Raw genomic sequence first — 19494 nt, 5'->3', positions numbered from 1 at the left:
TCTCCTGTCTATGGTCGGCCTGATAATGCTTCCTCCAAATTCTTATCGATGGCAAAGCTGAAACTGTTTTCAGCTGGTGGGAATGTATTTTCTGTGGTAGCATTATAGCATGTACTTGGTTTATTAATGGGGTTATCTTGTTAAAATGTCTTTTTCTATTTGCAGGTAATATTCCTAATGAAAAGATTGCAATATGGTTAAATGACTGCAGGTAAGGGTCTCCCCTTCCCCCCTTTTTTAAAATAGTTTTAAATTTTTTTCTTCTCTGCAAACTTCCTACTTTCCTTCTCTTCTTCCAGTGGTTCTTCTAACTTCTGTATCTTATTTCGACTTTCTGTCCTGACTTCCTTCCTGAAGTTTTCATGATTGTCCTGCTGTAATCTGCCTGCTTAAAGGTAACAAACTGTGTTCAACCGCATGGCAAATGTAGAGGTGGAAAAATGGGTTCCTGCAGTGTGTGCTGATCTGTTTTCTTCACATGTTGCCTCAAAATACATTGGTCGAGTGTGTGACATTTTTTGTTAAAAGGCAATCTGTCAGTAAGATGTTAGACCATATGAATGTGTCGCTGAATTTACATTTTCAGTCACTGCTCTTCCAAGTAATTAGCATTTTATACTTGTATGTAAATTATGCATTAAGTGCTCTGGGCGTGACAGAGCACTTAAGGAGCAACTGCCTTCCCAGGTTGTTTCCCTGCCTAGGGCCAATATCATTAGCTTAATGGCTCATTGTCTGATTTTCCTTTCCTGAAGTCACACAGACGTTGATCGATCATCAAGCAAAAGAGGCTGCTGCTGGGGGAGGAAACAACCTGAGGAGGCAGTTGCTCCTTACAAGGATTCTCAGATAAATGTAATAAAATGAAACGTTAAACATTTTTCTAAGTACCTTTTATTTGGCAAAAATATGTTTTATCTAGTGCAGTCTGTCAGGATTTTAAAGATGGCAATTATGCAGCCCATCATAGATTTCAGAAGACACGCAGTAGGACGGGCTGTGCGCAGAACAAGACAGACGCACTAAAATGATCAGGCTGAGTACAATGGATGTTCATTCTCAGTTAGCCTCAAAAAAAGTGTTTATCTTCTCCTTTAGTTCTGTCCACTCGGTGTCCTGTCAGGTTGACTGAACAGAGGAATGTGAATTTCACAATGCCTGGCCGGCCGCTTGCCTCGTGCAGATGTTCTTCATCTGATTTTCATGCAGCCTGCCCTACTGTGTGCCCTCTTGAAATCGAAGACTGGTTTTGATTGATGGCAGTTGCCATCTTTAAAATCCTGATAGTGTAGTAGATCAGGGGTGCACAACTCCAGTCCTCAGCGGCCACCAATAATTTTTATTTTTATAGCGCCAGCATATTCTGCAGCACTTTACAATTTTAGAGGGGACTTGTACAGACAATAAAGACATTACAGAATGTCTTCAGGATTTCCTTAGCATTGCACAAGATGTTGGAATCATCACATGTGTAGGTGATTTTGACAATAATGTTCATCCAGGCCAAATGCTCTCCCAAGAAGCCAGTGAACACTGTGGGTATATATTTTCCAAACTATCTTTATTTCTCAAGTAAATGCAACGCGTTTCGACAAGATTGTCTTCTTCAGGTATATCTCAGAAATTTTTAAGATGCAACTTCTTAAAGGAAGCAAAAGCACAGTTTTTTGTGGGGGATGTGTTCCCACAAAGCAGACACACCCATTCCCTTAGACATCAGTAATACTATAAAATCCAATTCATCAATCCACAAAAAGTCTTAAGTATAAAATATACTAGTTCATAACGCTTGTTATGTTAAATACTTTGTTAAAAGATATGTAAATGAATATTGTCCTGATTAAAAACAAAGAAATTAAAACAGGTGAAAATGAAAGTGTATTGATAAATAACAAATGGCGGTATAATTTTGTAACGGCGTATAATCGCAATAATACAGAGATTAGAAAAATTTTGAAGAAGTATTGGTACCTAATAAAAAAGGATGTATATTTGAAAAAAAAAATATTACTGCAAAAGCCAAATATAACTTTCCAAAGGGGACGAACTATAAAAGGTATCATTGCCCCCAGCAACCTAAAACAAATGGGTCAGAGGGAACATCAAAAAATGGATCATAGAAAAAAATCTTAATCTTAATAAGAGTCCTTAAATGCCATATTAAAAAAATGCTGCTGCTGTAAAATTATCGATCATAATGCCGACTCCATATTGTCAAATAATATGGGAGAACGAATCCAAATTACCCAGAGGCTTTCCTGTGATAGCGACTTTGTAGTATATGTGATTACTTGTACCTGTGGCCTTCAATACGTGGGTCGTACCACACAGACGCTCAGAACACGTATGAATGGCCACAGGCACAACGCAAAAAATAGACTGTGCTTCAACAATCTATCTAGACATTTATGCTTTAAACATAACAAAAAAATTTCATATAACTGTGACACCAGTCGAACAAATACCAGCTGATTGCTCAAATCGTGTGGAAAGATTGAACCGAAAAGAATCCTTCTGGATATTTAGACTAGGGACGCTGTACCCGGACGGGCTGAATGACATTCTAGAAGGTGTATAAGAAAACATGCAAAGGTTCTTCTGAAATAAAGTCTTATATTTATATTCGTATATAAAAAATAATTTTTAATAGGGTTTCATAAGTGTAGTTTTCTAGTGTTTTAAAAGTAAGGTATTTATTGTTTGTTTTTGTTTTTTTGGGACATTAATTTTGATAGGTTTGGACAATATTCATTTACATATCATTTAACATAACATAAGCGTTACGAACTAGTGTATTTTATACTTTTAAGACTTTTTGTGGAATGATGAATTGGATTTTATAGTATTACTGATGTCTAAGGGAATGTGTGTGTCTACTTTGTGTGGAACACATCCCCCACACAAAACTGTGCTTTTGCTTCCTTTAAGAAGCAGTTGTATCTTAAAAATTTCTGAGATTATACCTGAGGAAGAACTAAATCTTGTCGAAACGCGTTGTATTTACTTGACAAATAAAGATAGTTTGGAAAATATCTACCCACAGTATTCACTGGCTTCTTGGGAGCACATTTGGCCTGGATGAACATTATTCTCAATCTCTTTCCTATGATAACCCGAGCAGGGCTATCGAATAGCCGCCAGGTGTATGCCGCAAACCAGCTGAAAGGAGAAAATCCCTTTCTTTGTGATCCTTAAGGCCCCGTCACACATAACGAGATCGCTAGCGAGATCGCTATTGCGTCACCAAAACGTGACTCATCAGCGATCTCGCTAGCGATCTCGTTATGTGTGACGGGGCCTTTAGAGATCAGTAAGCTGAATTGAAAGACCAAATAAAGGTGAGTGCAAAAGACCATTATAAATATTCATATTACTGCTATATACTACACTTAGACTGGTGCGCTCTCTGTTTTCCTTTCTCTCTTTTGTGGAGATATATGTGCAGGTGATTAAACGATTATCACCTGTGCAATACTAAGAAAATCCTGGAAACATGCACTGTTGGTGGCACTTGAGGACTGGAGTTGTGCACCCCTGTACTAGATAAACATTTTTCTAAATAGCTTTTTGCTAAAAAAAAAAGTGTGCTTTAATATTTAATTGTGTATTTCATTAGCTTTCCTGGAGAACCCCTTTAAGTGCTCTGTCATGCCCAGTGCACTTGATGTGTAATTTGCATATCAGTTAAAATGCAAATTAATCTAGAATGCAGCAACAATTTGAAGATATAAAGATGTCCATGGATTTACATTTTAAAGACCTGCATGCCTATATATATATATATATATATATATATATATATATGTATGTGTGTGTATTTGGGGGTTGATCTTGCTGACACTCCCTGGCAAATAAAGTGCCTAGGCGTCATATTATACCCTGTAACTCAACCCTATCTTTGACATTCCTGCGGGGTGTTTTGGTCTTTGGTTAGATTTTAGGACCCTCTTCTATTACTGCTGGAGCCAATTCACCTTTTTACTCCAGGCTGCAGAGCTTCCACAGACATAAAAAATTCAACCTAAAACTCTGGCTGTACTTTTCTTGGGGTGGTCTCTAGTGATATGGCTCCTATGCAGGAAGTGACACAAACTTGCAATGCCTATGTTCACATGTTGTCATTGTGAGGATTTACACTAGAAAAAACACAACTTTGTGAAACCATGTAATAGAAAGACTAGCCTTTAGGAGAACCTGTGCGCCTTAGAGCAGATATTGAAGGGCCTGGAAATGTGCCCCTCTATAGTATGTCTTCTGAAAGCCTATTAACATGCATGACATTATAATGCAGATTTCAGTGGTTTTTGGTCTGAATCCATTAGAAATGGACGTGGCATGGTTTATCCGATGAAAATTCTCACAGTAATAGTGATGTACCAGATGCGGATAAAATGGCTCCAAAAAAACACACTAAAAAAACAGAAAAAAATGCATAATGAAAGGACACAATCTGTATCACCTATAGATGCCAAGACTAATGCCAATGCGTTCTTGGGGGTCTGTCAGACCCTGTTGTGTTACAGATCCTGTACTGCGCTGTGGTTTGCGTTTTATAGCTTATTTTGATGTGAACAGTACCGATATCATTTCATCTTGTATAATAACATGCAGTTGTGCCCACCAGGTGGCGCTCTGTTGCATTAGTTTGCGGCTGTAATTGCGGCATTTTTGCAAAAAAATAAATAATAATGAACACGCAGCTTTGTGACTTTAGCTTTCCAGAACTGCATCTGTAAAAAAATAAATAAATAAAATAAATTGGGAATGTTGGTTTATGATTTTTTTTTTTTTTTACATGCACCTTCAGGCCAGGAAGTAGGGTGCGGTGGGGGGGGGCGCTGCTTTGAGAGACACAGGTTATCCTCACACCAGTCTGTAAGTGAAACAGATAATTATTGCAGTCGGCCTGAGCTAGTGAAAGCTTGATCTGGCCAGCGGGGTTTCATTTGAGGCAAATCTTCAATCCGTTTCCGTCTTTTTCTTGTTATATGTAAGTACAGAAAGGCAATTCATTCTTTATGCCTTTGTAGTGTGAGCTTCGTTTTCAGACCATTGATGATTTTACATTTTTTGGGACCTTATGCTTTAGAAAGTGTCAGTATATATATTTTTTTTATTTAATAGCCAGGTCAAGGAGCCGGCTTCAGACGTGTTGTGCCAGTAATGTGCTGCTAGACTGGATCTATACAGCCTTCCCATTTTTTCCATTTCAGAGCAGCCCACTCTCAGCCCCCCACAATGTCTTTCTGCATAGTCAGATTAATTTTTGCACTTTCACTGCTACTTGCACTCATCCCAACTTCTTATGATGGATCTACATTTATGATTTGTAAGGTCCAATTTGTATTTGAGGTCTAATATTCTGTTAGAAATCTGACAGTTGCATTCAGGAACTCCATAGTAAATGAAGCCTCGCAGAACTTTCTGTACTTAGTAGAAGGTGTGCTTAAGGACCAGAGGGCCTCGCTGAATATCACTTGTAGCTCTATTGTGGAACATCTTCCACTCGTTTCCCATTTTTAGCTATTTTTTTGCATTAATTGCTCTTGTTGTCTTAACACCTGAAACTGGGTATTAATCTTATAAAGGAAAACCATCCTGTATTATAGGACATCCTCTTCTAGAGATGCTGACTGTTTACAATTAGCAGAATTGTGCTTGCAGCTCCTGTCTATAATGCAGGCTGGGAGCATTTATTATGCAGTGGTACTTATATATGTAGCTACTTACTATTCTTTTTTTTCATAGCCTAATGACTCGCTTTTAGCACTTTTCCAGTTTTGTGAACCTAGTTTTTTTCCAGAACCTTGTTTTAGGCCCATAGAGGGAGAAAAAAAACTGGCAGGTGGCTATCTGCCGGCACGGAGTGGCCATTATCCAGTCCTGCCAGCGATTCAGTAACTTCTGCTGACGTCATGTTGATAGAGCACCATCTTTTCTTCTGCTCTTTGTTGATGGGACTTGACAGCCGACTTCATGCTGATTGACAAGCGTCTCCCCACTGCATAACTGCGGGAAGCCAGCGGTCAATCAGCATGACGTCCGCAGTGATGCCCTGTCAACAGACATGAGGAAGAAGAGCTGCTCTGTTGACACTGAGCAGTTGAATCTCCAGCAGGAGCAATCTGTGACCAGTCTGTGCCAGCACTGGGTAGAACAAGCTGGTAGTTGGCAACTACCTGTCTGTTTTTAGTTTTTAGGACCATAGTATAAAGAAGAGAAATGAAGAAAAAAAACAAAAAAAAAATAACAGATGTAGATGGTCCAAGCTCCCGAGCTCAGGACCACATTGGAGACTCTGTGCTGGCTCAAGGAAGGTTAAAAAAAAGTGTGGTGTCTAATTGTTTTTTTACAATTAATTGGGCTAGTAGATAAGTGTTTCTCAAAGGAGATAAAACCCTTAAAGGGAACCGATCATGTGAAAAAAACGCTATTAACCTGCAGATATGGGGTTAATTGCGCCGTTACCGCCGCTGATCTATGTACACAGAGTGCTGACTGAACCATCGCCGCCCCGTGACTAAAACCTGATCTCTGCTGGGAGGAATAAAGTTAACTTCCTCCAGGTAGTGGGGCTCTAAGTGCCGGGGCCAGGCAGTTTCAGAGTGCTATTAATCTGCGGGTTAACCCCCTTATCTGCAGATTAATAGCGTTTATTTACCATGACAGGTTTCCTATAAAGTTTGTTCATGCTGAGGTTATAGGAGTACCACGGTCAGCATGATGCGACCTCTGATCGCTGCACGTTTACCAAATGCATGATTACACAGGAAGCAAACGATGCGCTTTGAGCAGTCCATACTGATCGCTTAGTGCGCGTAGGCGGCCATGGCCAGTGCCAGTACCATCGAGAGTGATCTTCTGCGCTGGGCAAAAAGATCATTCCTCCCGATGAACAAGCTCCTTCATCAGACGGTAGACGGCCTGTTTACAGTGCAAAATAACCGTAAAAAGCTGCATTTTTTTACAACGCTCATTCACAATTATCTTGCAATGTGAATGATCGTTATTTTGCAGTGCAAATACCCCTTTAGACAGTCAGGTCAGAGGATGGGTTGCTGGTAATTGTTACCAAAACTTGATTCTTCTTCTACACTGAATCTAATCCAGAGAGAACAATGATCATAAAGTCCAGCTAAATGCATAAATGTACAATATGTTCTTTTCAACTACACTATAACACAGCGACTTAAAACACATCACAAATAAAATGCAAGATTGTCTCTTTAAAAAGAAAAAAAAAAACTATGTAGGAGTGAATGAATTGGACTAGTTAATTGTTGCTTGGCCCGAGGGTGTCTGGTAGGTCTTCACTTGTCTTCAGTACTTGGGAATGCATTCATTTACAATGAAGTAAAACATATATGTATATTGTCAATCTAAATAATGTTAATAATGACCCTTTCTCAAAAGAAGCTTCATTCTAAAAACAAAAATTAATGTCAATTAGTTCTATTTCTTAAACACTTCTTCCCGGTTATATAGCTCTGACATATTCTGTATTGTTAGACTCGGCCCCGGTGGTGTGCACATCTCTAAAACGAGTGCACGAGTCTCGGCTGGTGAGCGGATATGGACATCGGCGGATAACTTTAATTTCTATGGAGCAGAGCCTTGTTCTAGTCCTCAGTTTGCAGCTATACTTTACTTTACATGCCTTCTATAGGCAAAAAATGTAGACAAATGAGAAGTCATTCCTTGTTTTCTGACTTTTGCATTTCATCTAGCAACACATTGTGTACACGTTGACGCGCGTCCATGTGTGTTTATGGCGTTGGTAGATGCTTTCTCTTCCACCTTGGCTTGCTGTGAGCTGATCGGCCTCCCACCCTTTCTCATATGTTTACTGTGTAACAGAGGAAGGATATGAGACAATTATCAGCACTATGAGACACACTAAGTTGGGTAATCTTGTGGTTTTCAGAACACCACTGGGAGCTTCCCTAGATGAACAGAGCGCCCCACCAGGCTTTCCGAAGGGTAAGTGATCATCTGCTTATGTCGCTATATTTACTGACATGCCAATTAATAACTTTGTTCTGTGTCTTATGCAAACGTAAAGTGGGATTATATCATTGGACTCGCGCTGCCCTAGAACAGACGCCTATAATCTCGCGTCCAAAATATAGATTGTCTGTCTTAAAGTTGCATATTTTTATACATGTGTATGTAAATTATATACACACTTTTTTTTTTTTTTTTTTTTTTTTTTTTTTGTTAGTGGGAAAGGAAGATCTGGCATAAATGTTATCACTACCAGTTCTATTAAAATCCTATTAATATTGCAGCATCCCCCCCTTCCACCCCTGGCAATCATCTGCTTCAGGGAGTCGTTCTATAATCAGCATTGCCAAAGGAGGCTGCCAAAAACCTTGCATTACCAAGCTTATTTGAATTTGCGTGCCCATCTATTACCGCCTGTCAGGATGAGCGCCCCTTGTTTGTGTTGAGAGCCATATATCATTATAGGAGGTTGGGCAGGAGGGGATTGTCTTGACTAATATTCCATGAAACCCTTGCCAAACTATGACAAATCCTCATACGTTTATAAGCTGAAAGTTCACGTGGAGTCAGCAAAACTTTCATTCATTTGAGAAAAAAAAAACTGAATAAACTTTTCCCAAAGTTTTGGAAAGAACTTTAGTGCAGCAAGAAGTAGCACTTGTATCCTTTTTTTTTTTTTTTTTTTTTTTTTTTTTTTTTTTTTTGCTTTCTTCATTCTTCACTTTAGCTTTACAATACGGAAGTGAAACATGTTGCATTAGCATTTGTCTGTCTTTTTTTTTTTTCCCCTTGTTTGAGCTGTGCTTAGTTTAGCTGAACACTGACCTTCAGTACGCTGCAGGCATCTGATATGGTAACAAGAAAAACATGTGGCACTTCTGGCTAAGCGGTCATTTTACATTTTTTTTTCCTAGGAATGATTTTAAAAAATGGCAGCAGTTTTGAAGATGACTTGTCCCTTGGAGCAGAAGGTCAGTATAGCACCCATGGTCTACGCCGGCAGTATCTTGCACTATAGAGGGTCTGCCGGGCTATTTAAGGCCTGTAATATGGTAAAATTTTTGCAGGTGTTGGGTTTTATTTTGTGTTGGATTTTGACACCTGATATAAGAAGGTATTGTGAAAACTTTTTCCTTGGGGCAAGTTCTTTTCAGACATAATATGCTGTTTTATATACCAGCTGTTATAGTTACATACATAAAGATTTCCGTGAGGGTCTTAGAGCCTTTTATTCCCAACTTCTTTGCCCAACGTGACTTTGTAGGAAAGCCTCCGTCAGGGATGTCATACCAGTCACTAGCTGCTCAGTAAAGTAGGATTTATGTATATCAGAATAATCTTCTTCAAGGGCGTAATTGTGCTACATTGTACATAAAACTACAGCGCGGTGTCAGGTAATAGATTTAATTACCCTTCGACGGTATAAAATCCTCGTGTATGAACACGCCAGTTTCGTTCACTGTGAAAATAATTTAGTCTTATGTAATCCGGATACAGAGCTCAGTATTCGAGTCTCAGGGGGGCGTCCCTTATGGTAAATTACGTTATATTGTTAGAAAATATCTAAATGTTTATTATGGGCTTTACTAATGTAACAATCCGGGTTTTTATTGTCATTGGTATCTCGGGCTGCATCCTGAATATATAGCCTTATTAATGTGTAGCGCTTGCTTTTTAGAAGTGGACTCGCCTTGTAAACCTACAGGAGTGCATTATAGGAGGAGTATATAAAGCACTAATGTGTCAGGCAGCTTTAGTTCTCAGCAGTAAATGTAACACTAATGTAAAGCTGGATCATCTACGGCTGCAAGTTGTGGCAGGCTCCGATATGGCGCGAGTTAGATGTGGAGCTGGGAGGAGGAAAATAAGTCTTCCAGAGCTTTAGCGAGTTGTAATGGTTGTTGTTTAGCTTGTGTATTAGCACAAGAACCAGATCTGTCAATTTGCTCCTTTTGTGTTCAGAATTAACTTCCTAGCAACCTCACGCGTGCCTATTTACCCTGATCTGGTGGATGTGACAAAGATTTAAAGTGTCGCTGGTCGCCATGTCAAATGTGGAGTTTGTGTGCAATCCTGGTCTAAGTGAAGTACAAAAGTAGGGAACAGAGTCATAAAGGGGTCATCATTGCTGATGGCTGCCGGTGTGGTTTGATCCTTAGTAAACTGTTACCTTTTTTTTTTTTTGCAGCTTTTTATACAACTTGCTCTTAATTTTCAGAACTGATAGAAACTGCTTTAATTTAGAGGGAAAATGGGCTCTGAATCACAGTAAGGGCACAGTCAGACGGCCGCATAAATCGGAGTGTAGTGCATGGACTGGTCGGCTGCTCTCCCGTGCCGAGCGTGATGGCCTCATGTACTTCTATGCAGCTGTCACGCTCTGGTCTGTAGAGCTGCTGGCCAGTCCGTGCACTGCGCTCCAATCCCGGTCTTGATTTAAACGGCCGTCTGACTGCACCTTTAATTTGTCTTTGAGCTCGTTCATGCCAAGTTTGCAAATTCTACTCTTCTGTTAAAGGGGAAGTTTTGTGTATGTTAATATTGATAGCTGTATGCTAGTGATAGTTCATCGGTATCACTGTTGGGAATTCAACACCTCCACTGTCTGGGGTTGACTGGCATCTGTTCCTCATCTGTTCCTCACCGATCTAATCCCAAAGATTTCTCATTATTGGAACCTCTTGATGTTCTTTCTGGGAGTATGGATTCAAAGGCTGGGCGCTCTCTTATGGCTCTGATGGACTGAACATTTTACCCTTTCATCAGCCGTTCTTTTGCTGGGTTGCATACAGCTCTTATTCTGCAGAGGAGCTGCATGACCACAAGCAACATCTCCCAAGAACAAACAGCTCATGCAAAAAAAAAAAAAATGCAGCATTTTACAGTAAAACTGCATACAGTTATTCGTCTAGGCAACTTAACACCCTATTCACATTTGTGTTTACACCAACATATGTCAAATGTAACACGGAGCTATGTGCTGTCTCATTCCTTAGACTCAGCATGTTTGGTCCTCCAATCAAACCGAAGTAGCAGATGGCTCTTTATCTCATGTCCGGTTGTATTTGCAGACTGATGGCCAGCAGCTAAAACAGACCTGTGATTTGGGCCAAAATGGGAATAAAAAATACCTAATTAAAGTCTTTTACCCTATAGGTCTAAGGGGTAACGTTACTCCTTATGGAGAGTGATATACTGCCTCTGCCACACTAATGTAAGGAGGCTTATTTTCCCTGCAATGCTCCTCTGGGAAATTTAATATGCAAATTGCCTCTTAATAGAGGAAGAGTATTTGAACTCTATATAGCGCCACCTGTTGGAAGCTGCAATCCTACAAGTAACTATCGACCCTTTAACGAGTAGCATTGCACGGCGATTAAGCCTCTTTACCTTGACATGCCAGAGCTGATACTTCACTCTCCACAAGGAGAAGCGTTACCCCTTAGACCTCAGTCCAGAGCCTCTCATGTAGCCAAATCAGGTCTCATACTTTGCACTGACGTGGGGCAACAGCCCGAAACACCGTGTCTGCAAATTGAGATTCTGATTTTGCCTTTATCCGAAGTCCTAATGTAAGACTCGTTAAAGGGTCGATAGTGCTTCCAACAGGTGGCGCTATAGAGTTCAAGAAGAGGCAATTTGCATATTCTACCCTATAGTCATGTGTTTTACACAAACTATGATCTACAAATTAGATTGTTCCCCGGCATTAAAGGTTATGTGGAGAATGAACAGGGGAAGCTCAGAATTGGGCCATAAATTAATGAAGGGTATTCTCAGTACTGGCAATTGCATTGTAAATTATTCTCACCCCCCACTCCCCACTCGAAACAGAAATCACTATCTCTTGACTAATTCCATATATAGTGATTTACATATTCAGCGGCAGTGGAAAGCACGCTTGTATGGGCACGCACCAGTCCTCCGCCGTGCGATGCAGTAGATGAGGACGTGTATGCGGTGGATCATCCCGTAAAAGGAATTCGCTGTTTCTGAAATAAATCCTGTAATTGATTTAACAAACAAAACCTGACTATTGGAGACATGAGCCCCGTCCTGTGAATGAGGCAGCTGCTGCTAATTGTTTAAAATCTGTAAAAGAATTTTCACAGTGGCGTGTACCTGCAAATCTGACAGGTTGGGTATTTAGAAAGTATTCTGAGACGCGAGCCCTTGCCAGCAAAAAATTTGAAGTTGTACATCCCTACAGTAACTAAAGCATGACTAACGTCTCCTTATTGTTTCTAGCTAATCATCTCCATCAAAGGTTCTTGCCGATGGAGCCCACCTTGTAAGTAGCATTTCTCGATGCCATGCTCCATCCTTCCTCCCTGAACTGATTATCATTATCAATTGTTCACGCTTGCGTCTTTCTGCTTTTAAAGCAATGGCATGCTGGCAAAAGATCGACGACTCCAGTTTCACCAGAAAGGGAGAAGCATGAACTCTACTGGATCTGGTAAAAGCAGCGCAACTGTATCAAGGTAGGCATTTCCCGGCACACTGCAAGTGTATGCAACGCTGATCTGTGTCTTCACCTCGGGATTATTGTATGGAAGCAACTTTGGGTCGGATTAAATCTCATGAAAAAAGAAAACCTACTAGTGTGAACTTTTAAGACCCCTTTATTTTCTGCATACCTGCCTGCAGTCTTCGGTCTTGCCTGCTGTTCTATGGCGAGCATTGGTAGTGGAATATCTATGTGGCTCTTTCAGGGAATTAAATGCTTTTGTAAAGCATTTTAATTGAGAGGTTTTTGGATCTGCATTGAATGTAGCATTTGTATGGATTTTGTAAAACCATCATTGGTTCAGAAAAAGAAAGCATTTGATGCAAAGGCAGTCTTCTAGTAGGAACGGTAATGCCTACACAGGACACCACTTTTGGCCTTGTGTTGCGGATTTTATTTTGTTTTTTGTTTTCTTGCGGGTCCTAAACACAAGTCCCTTCTCTAATTACTCAGTATTGCCCAATAAAGAATGATGGAGGCTTTTTTCTAAATTAGACAACCCCCTTTAAAACGTAACATGTAGTTTCCTGTGAACTTTCAGCAGATTGCCTCTTTCACCTCCATAGAACTTGATGAGCAGTAACTGTCATCCCCCGCTTTCTCCGTAGTGGGAAAATCTGTCTTCACTGAAGACAGATTTTACCTGTGAATTCAGTGTGAAAGATCAATCAAGCAGGAGAAAGAAGCAGATTTCTCTGCTAAGATATATTCTAAAGTTTCTTATGTACTTTTTATTTATGAAATAAAAATTAAACCGATGGTCACTCGAAGTCTCGTTGGTTGTTTTTCTTCCATGTCTAGTGTTTCAGAGCTTCTAGACCTCTATGAAGAAGATCCCGAAGAAATTCTTTATAATCTTGGGTTCGGAAGGGATGAACCAGACATTGCTTCCAAAATACCCTCCAGGTTTTTTAACAATTCCTCTCTCGCCCATGGGATTGATATCAAAGTTTTTTTAAATGCACAAATGCAACGGTTGGAGTTGGAGAATCCAAACTATGCCTTAACAAGTAAGTGTCCTGAAACTGTTATGAAAGTCTTCTCAGTGATTTGTTGAGTTTATATTTCATTTTTTTTTCTTTTATTTTTCTAAGCTTACTGGAGTCTGTGGGGCGTGCTAGTTAAGTACTGTGTGTGTGTGAGCACAAATGATGCCTCTAGTCATTGAATAGTCCATTGTTGCAGCCTAAAATTCCAGGCCTTTTTGGCATCATCCTCATGCTGCTTAGAGTAGAATACTTTACTGGAGTCCCTGCCAAAGCTCAGGCTCCTCTTGTTAATTGAATATAAAGCATTTCCTTATTTATCCTGAGCATTTTATTCTCATCTGTAGAACTTGTGTAAAGTAGCAGGGTAACTAAGCTCTCATAAACGTGTTTTTTTTTTTTTTTTTTTTGAGAAACGTTAAGTGTTTAGATTTAATTAAAAAAAAATTGTCTTTTGGATCCCGTGCAGTTTTAATTCAACATGTCCTCATAGAAGTTGGCCTCTTCCATGTCACTTCTCAGATTCTATTCTGTACATTTAGTCTGTCTTGAAAAAAGTGCACTTTCATCCCATGAAAATGAGTGGCTGTCATTATCAATAGGAGGTGTAATAATAAATTCAATAATTGATGTGCTTGAGCGTAGTGGATCTATTTCATAAATGCCTTTTTAAAAGTGTATTCCTATCTCCAAGATCCTATCCCAATATGTAGTAGGTGTAGTAATAATATTAGCAAATACCTCCAATTAGAAATGTAGTATAGTTCTCCTGATAACATATGTCACTTGCATAGTGTGCAGGGCATTGCAGTAGCTTAGGGATCCATGGTTACGACCACTAGCAACTGTCACTATATACAGTACAGACCAAAAGTTTGGACACACCTTCTCATTTAAAGATTTTTCTGTATTTTCCTGACTATGAAAATTGTACATTCACACTGAAGGCATTAAAACTATGAATTAACACATGTGGAATTATATACTTCACAAAAAAGTGTGAAACAACTGAAAATATGTCTTATATTCTAGGTTCTTCAAAGTAGCCACCTTTTGCTTTGATGACTGTGACGCGCCCCCTGGGCCAGTGCTGTAGTGCGGCGCACGTGTGCGCGGGGGGAATACCCGGAGCCGGATCCGATGGGGGTAGTAGTCTCCGAGTGGCGGGGACCCGGTCCGTGCCCAGGGTGGTCAAACTAAGTGTGTGGCAGTCTTTGTAGATGTTTAAGTGTCGACTACGCCACCCGTTGATTTGCGGTCGCAAGGCCGCCGCTGCAGAACAGTCCGCTGAGGCCGGTGGTATGTGTGCAGCAATGGTGGTATAACCCCCAACGGGAGAGGTATGGCCTCAGGGCAGCTGGTGCGGGTGAAGGGAGTGATAGAAAGGGCGTCCCGGTACCTTTAGTGCTGGTAGTGCGATGGAACACAGAGACTGATTGCAGTTTTCAATGCTTTACACACAGATGTTATCAGTGTCAGTCCTGCAGGTGATGACGACCCGAGCCGTGCTGCGTCCACCAGGTACGGGGCTCGACCAACCCCCAGGCAGTTCCAGAGTGTGACCTTGAACTCCTTTCTCCGTTCCTTTCTCTGGCCGTCCCCACTAGGGACCCACCCATGTCCAGCTTCCTCGGGCCTTCTGGTGGCGAAACCTATCTCCGGTTTCCCTGACCCTATGTGGCGTGCCTTCGTGGTGAGTGTAGTGAGTGGTCGCGCCAAGACGTGGCCACGACTTCCGGTTCCTGGCTGAGGATAAGTGGCCTCCACCAGTTCGGGATCCGGTACCCTGATCTGCCAACCCTTCACCCGCTGACTCCTAGCGTGTTCGGGTTCCCTCTTCCTTCATGTCTCTGGGCCTTTCTCCAGGTTCCATTCCTTCCTTGTTCCTTTCCTCTTGTCTTTCTCTCTCTTGCTCCCTTCAGGAGCAGCACCCAGACAGGGCTGCTGCTCCCTGTCACTACTCTTCTCCTCTTCTTCTGTCTGACTGAACCCCTAAGATGGTGCCCACCTTTTATACTCCCTCTGACACCCGAGCCCAGGTGACTAGCCACCAATGGGCTCCTTCCTATGCCCAGAGTCCCTCCCCTCTCTGCTCCTGCACCACTGGGATATTCCTCCCCCCCTCCCACTCCAGCCAGGGACAGACGCTGTCGTACCTGCACATCTATCTGGTGGGAGTACCGTTGATCTGTCCCCCGGAAATGGGATGTATGTGGTGCATGCAGCTAACTGAGTTCTAGTCCACACTCCATCCTTACCCGGGAGTGGAATACCACACCTCTGGTTCGAGGTGCAATACCCCTGTAGCAGCCGAGCCCTCGGGGTGCTACAACTGCTTTGCACACTCTTGGCATTCTCTTGATGAGCTTCAAGAGGTAGTCACCGGAAATGGTTTTCACTTCACAGGTGTGCCCTGTCAGGTTTAATAAGTGGGATTTCTTGCCTTATAAATGGGGTTGGGACCATCAGTTGTGTTGTGCAGAAGTCTGGTGGATACACAGCTGATAGTCCTACTGAATAGACTGTTAGCTGCTTTTTTCTTGCCATAATACAAATTCTAAGTAAAGAAAAACAAGTGGCCATCATTACTTTAAGAAATGAAGGTCAGTCAGTCCGAAAAATTGGGCAAACTTTGAAAGTGTCCCCAAGTGCAGTTGCAAAAGCCATCAAGCGCTACAAAGAAACTGGCTCACATGAAGATCGCTCCACGAAAGGAAGACCAAGAGTCACCTCTGCTTCTGAGGATAAGTTTATCCGAGTCACCAGCCTCAGAAATCGCAGGTTAACAGCAGCTCAGATTAGAGACTAGGTCAATGCCACACAGAGTTCTAGCAGCAGACACATCTCTACAACTACTGTTAAGAGGAGACTTTGTGCAGCAGACCTTCATGGTAAAATAGCTGCTAGGAAACCACTGCTAAGGACAGGCAATAAGCAGAAGAGACTTGTTTTGGCTAAAGAACACAAGGAATGGACATTAGACCAGTGGAAATCTGTGCTCTGGTCTAATGAGTCCAAATTTGAGATCTTTGGTTCCAACCATTGTCTTTGTGCGATGCAGAAAAGGTGAACGGATGGACTCTACATGCCTGGTTCCCACCGTGAAGCATGGAGGAGGTGGTGTGATGGTGTGGGGGTGCTTTGCTGGTGACACTGTTGGGGATTTATTCAAAATTGAAGGCATACTGAACCAGCATGGCTACCACAGCATCTTACAGCGGCATGCTATTCCATCCGGTTTGTGTTTAGTTGGACCATCATTTATTTTTCAACAGCACAATGACCCCAAACACACCTCCAGGCTGTGTAAGGGCTATTTGACCAAGAAGGAGGGTGATGGGGTACTACGCCAGATGACCTGGCCTCCACAGTCACCAGACCTGAACCCAATTGAGATGGTTTGGGGTGAGCTGGACCGCAGAGTGAAGGCAAAAGGGCCAACAAGTGCTAAGCATCTCTGGGAACTCCTTCAAGATTGTTGGAAGACCATTTCCGGTGACTACCTCTTGAAGCTCATCAAGAGAATGCCAAGAGTGTGCAAAGCAGTCATCAAAGCAAAAGGTATTTTCAGTTATTTCACACTTTTTTGTTAAGTATATAATTCCACTTGTGGTAATTCATAGTTTTGATGCCTTCAGTGTGAATATACAATTTTCATAGTCATGAAAATACAGAAAAATCTTTAAATGAGGTGTGTCCAAACTTTTGGTCTGTACTGTAAGTGGTTGTAACCATGGATCCCTAAGCTACTGCAATGCCCTGCACACTATGTAAGTGACATAGGTTATCAGGAGAACTGCTAATATTAATAATGTATTTATGTATTATTTAATAGAATATTTATTGGGATCTGATCTTAAAGATGGGAATAGCCCTTTAAAGCTGGGATTTAATAAAAATGTGAAGGAAAAGGAATTTTTTTTTTTTTGTTGTTTTTTTTTTGTCCCGTAATGAAACTTTACATTTTTGTAAAAAAAAGAAAAATAAATAGGACTTTCAAACCAGTCTTTGTTTGCCTTTTAGCTGCATTGATACCAGAACTTATTAACGTGGAGTACGGATGATTGCAGTGAAAAGATCAGCACCTGTACCTCAAATTCTGTGGATAAAATTGTTGCAGGAGACTATGGCGGAGGCACACAGTAGCCGATGCTGCAGCTGCCACGTGTGCCTGCTGCTAAAGGAAAATGAATATTCACCCTTCCTTGCGCCCCTGGGAGTGGAGAGGAGTGAATATTCACTTCTTTAATAGTGGGCGCACAGTGTCCGCAGCTCCTGCTGCGGTTCTGCAATCCTCTTTGCCTGCTATTAGAGGGTATGAATATTCACCCTTCTCCACGCCCCTGGGTCAGCTTATACTCGAGTATATACAGTATTTTGATGTGTTTTTAGTATTGCCCTAATTGTGAAGCTGCTTATTTTGTATCTATTGATCCTTTTTTCTCTCCAACCAGGTCGTTTTCGTCAAATTAAAGTCCTTACTGATGTTGCGAATGCTTTTTCATCTTTATACTCTCAAGTTTCTGGAACTCCACTCCAACAAATTGGCAGCTCAAAGTCTTTAACCTCTCCTACTACTGTTGAAGCCAAACCAGCACCTCTTACCAGGTCTTCCAGCCAGACCGCGGCTCGTCTTATGGAGACACTATCCAGACTTAATTTATGTGGCACCCGATCCTTAGGGGAAGCGAGCAATTCTCCTTCTCCGGATGACAAAGGACCTCATCCAAACTGTAACGATGATGAATCCACCAAGAATGATAAGAAATTACTGAAAACTTCCAAAAAGACTTCTCCGCCTCTTGCCACGGTTAAAGAGGAGGCGCCGAGTTCTTTAGTCACCGACTCAAATGGCCTTGATGGATCTGCCGTTCCCAATGAGAATGGTGTTTTACAGCCTCTAGCGAATTCCAGCACGAATGGACAAGGACAAACTTCAACAAACCTAAATAAATGTGATGTATGTGTTATGGATTCCCCCACTAATAAGGATCTGAGTGTATCTACTGATCAGGATTGTGAACACTATCTACCAGAAAAAGATCCATCCACATCGACACCGGAACGGGAGCTGACGGCGACTAACCCTTCCATATCCAATCTTAAGAAGCAAGATAAAGATTCTTTTGAGCTGGAAGAGGTATGAACACTGATCTATTTTTTTTTTTTTTTTACCTTTTGTCAGACCATATTTATGCACTTCACATACTTTAGTATTGGGCTGAAAATGAGCTGCTTGTAAATTCTGAGACTAGTTGGATTTTTGGAAAGTAAAATAAATCGGCCATCACGAGTGAATGAGCAAACACTATAATTTCTACTTTGTCATAGGTTAAGGTAGTGTTCCCTCATTTGACAAAAGTTTCCGCGCTGCTTTTTTATGCCGGTGTTTGCACTAAAATACGCAATAGCAATGTTTTTTTTTTTTTGGTGTTTTTTTTTTTTTTTTAGGTGCTTTGAAAATTGTTTTTTGCAGGATTATTTTATGTGCAGAAATGCTGGGATATTGCAATTACAAGCGCAGTTGTTTCCTAGTCGTTGTCCCCCACAGTCTCCCCATATAGGCCTGTTGATCAAAAATGCATGGGTATGAGTTTTCATGAAATCATCTGAGCATGGCATGATGTAGGGGCAGAGGCCATTATTCCAGCAATGTCATTTACAGTACTGCTTGTTGTCATTTTGATTAAAATCACTGTTTTATTTGCTGCGGATCTTTTAGCTCTTTGAATGCTCATCTTTGTATAATCCCGTCCACACCACTGTGCATAGGCAGAAAGTGTCCGATCCGTGATCGGGGCGTGGTTTTATAGAGATCAAGTCCTTTTAGTGATCTCCCTAAGTGATTTTTTTTTTTTTTTTTTTTCAAAACTACAGCAAGCGGCTCAGTAAGTGATATATCACTGGAATCCGGGTATATGCTGCTACATCATGCTTCTAAGATTAGAAGCAAAACCTGGTAACAAATTCCCTTTATTTTGCACTACATGGTTT

At 41.2% G+C, this 19494-nt stretch overlaps 1 protein-coding gene across 1 annotated transcript in view; it reads left to right on the top strand.

Moving 5' to 3' along the window:
• The window catches only part of ITPRID2 (ITPR interacting domain containing 2), a 76720-nt gene that overhangs the window by 15120 nt on the left and 42106 nt on the right, over positions 1-19494 (top strand). The window contains exons 3-9 of the mRNA XM_073646794.1: positions 166-211; positions 7925-7980; positions 8919-8975; positions 12253-12295; positions 12390-12488; positions 13316-13524; positions 17955-18640. Coding sequence (XP_073502895.1) covers positions 166-211; positions 7925-7980; positions 8919-8975; positions 12253-12295; positions 12390-12488; positions 13316-13524; positions 17955-18640 — 1196 coding nt within the window. The remainder of the gene's footprint in view (positions 1-165; positions 212-7924; positions 7981-8918; positions 8976-12252; positions 12296-12389; positions 12489-13315; positions 13525-17954; positions 18641-19494) is intronic.

The sequence above is a fragment of the Phyllobates terribilis genome, unplaced genomic scaffold (genome assembly GCF_046119375.1).
Source record: "Phyllobates terribilis strain yellow unplaced genomic scaffold, ASM4611937v1 Scaffold_9__5_contigs__length_417890890, whole genome shotgun sequence".
NCBI classification, from domain to species: domain Eukaryota; kingdom Metazoa; phylum Chordata; class Amphibia; order Anura; family Dendrobatidae; genus Phyllobates; species Phyllobates terribilis.
The sequence above is the reverse complement of the archived record's forward strand: the minus strand, read 5'-3'. Positions and strand labels throughout refer to the sequence as shown.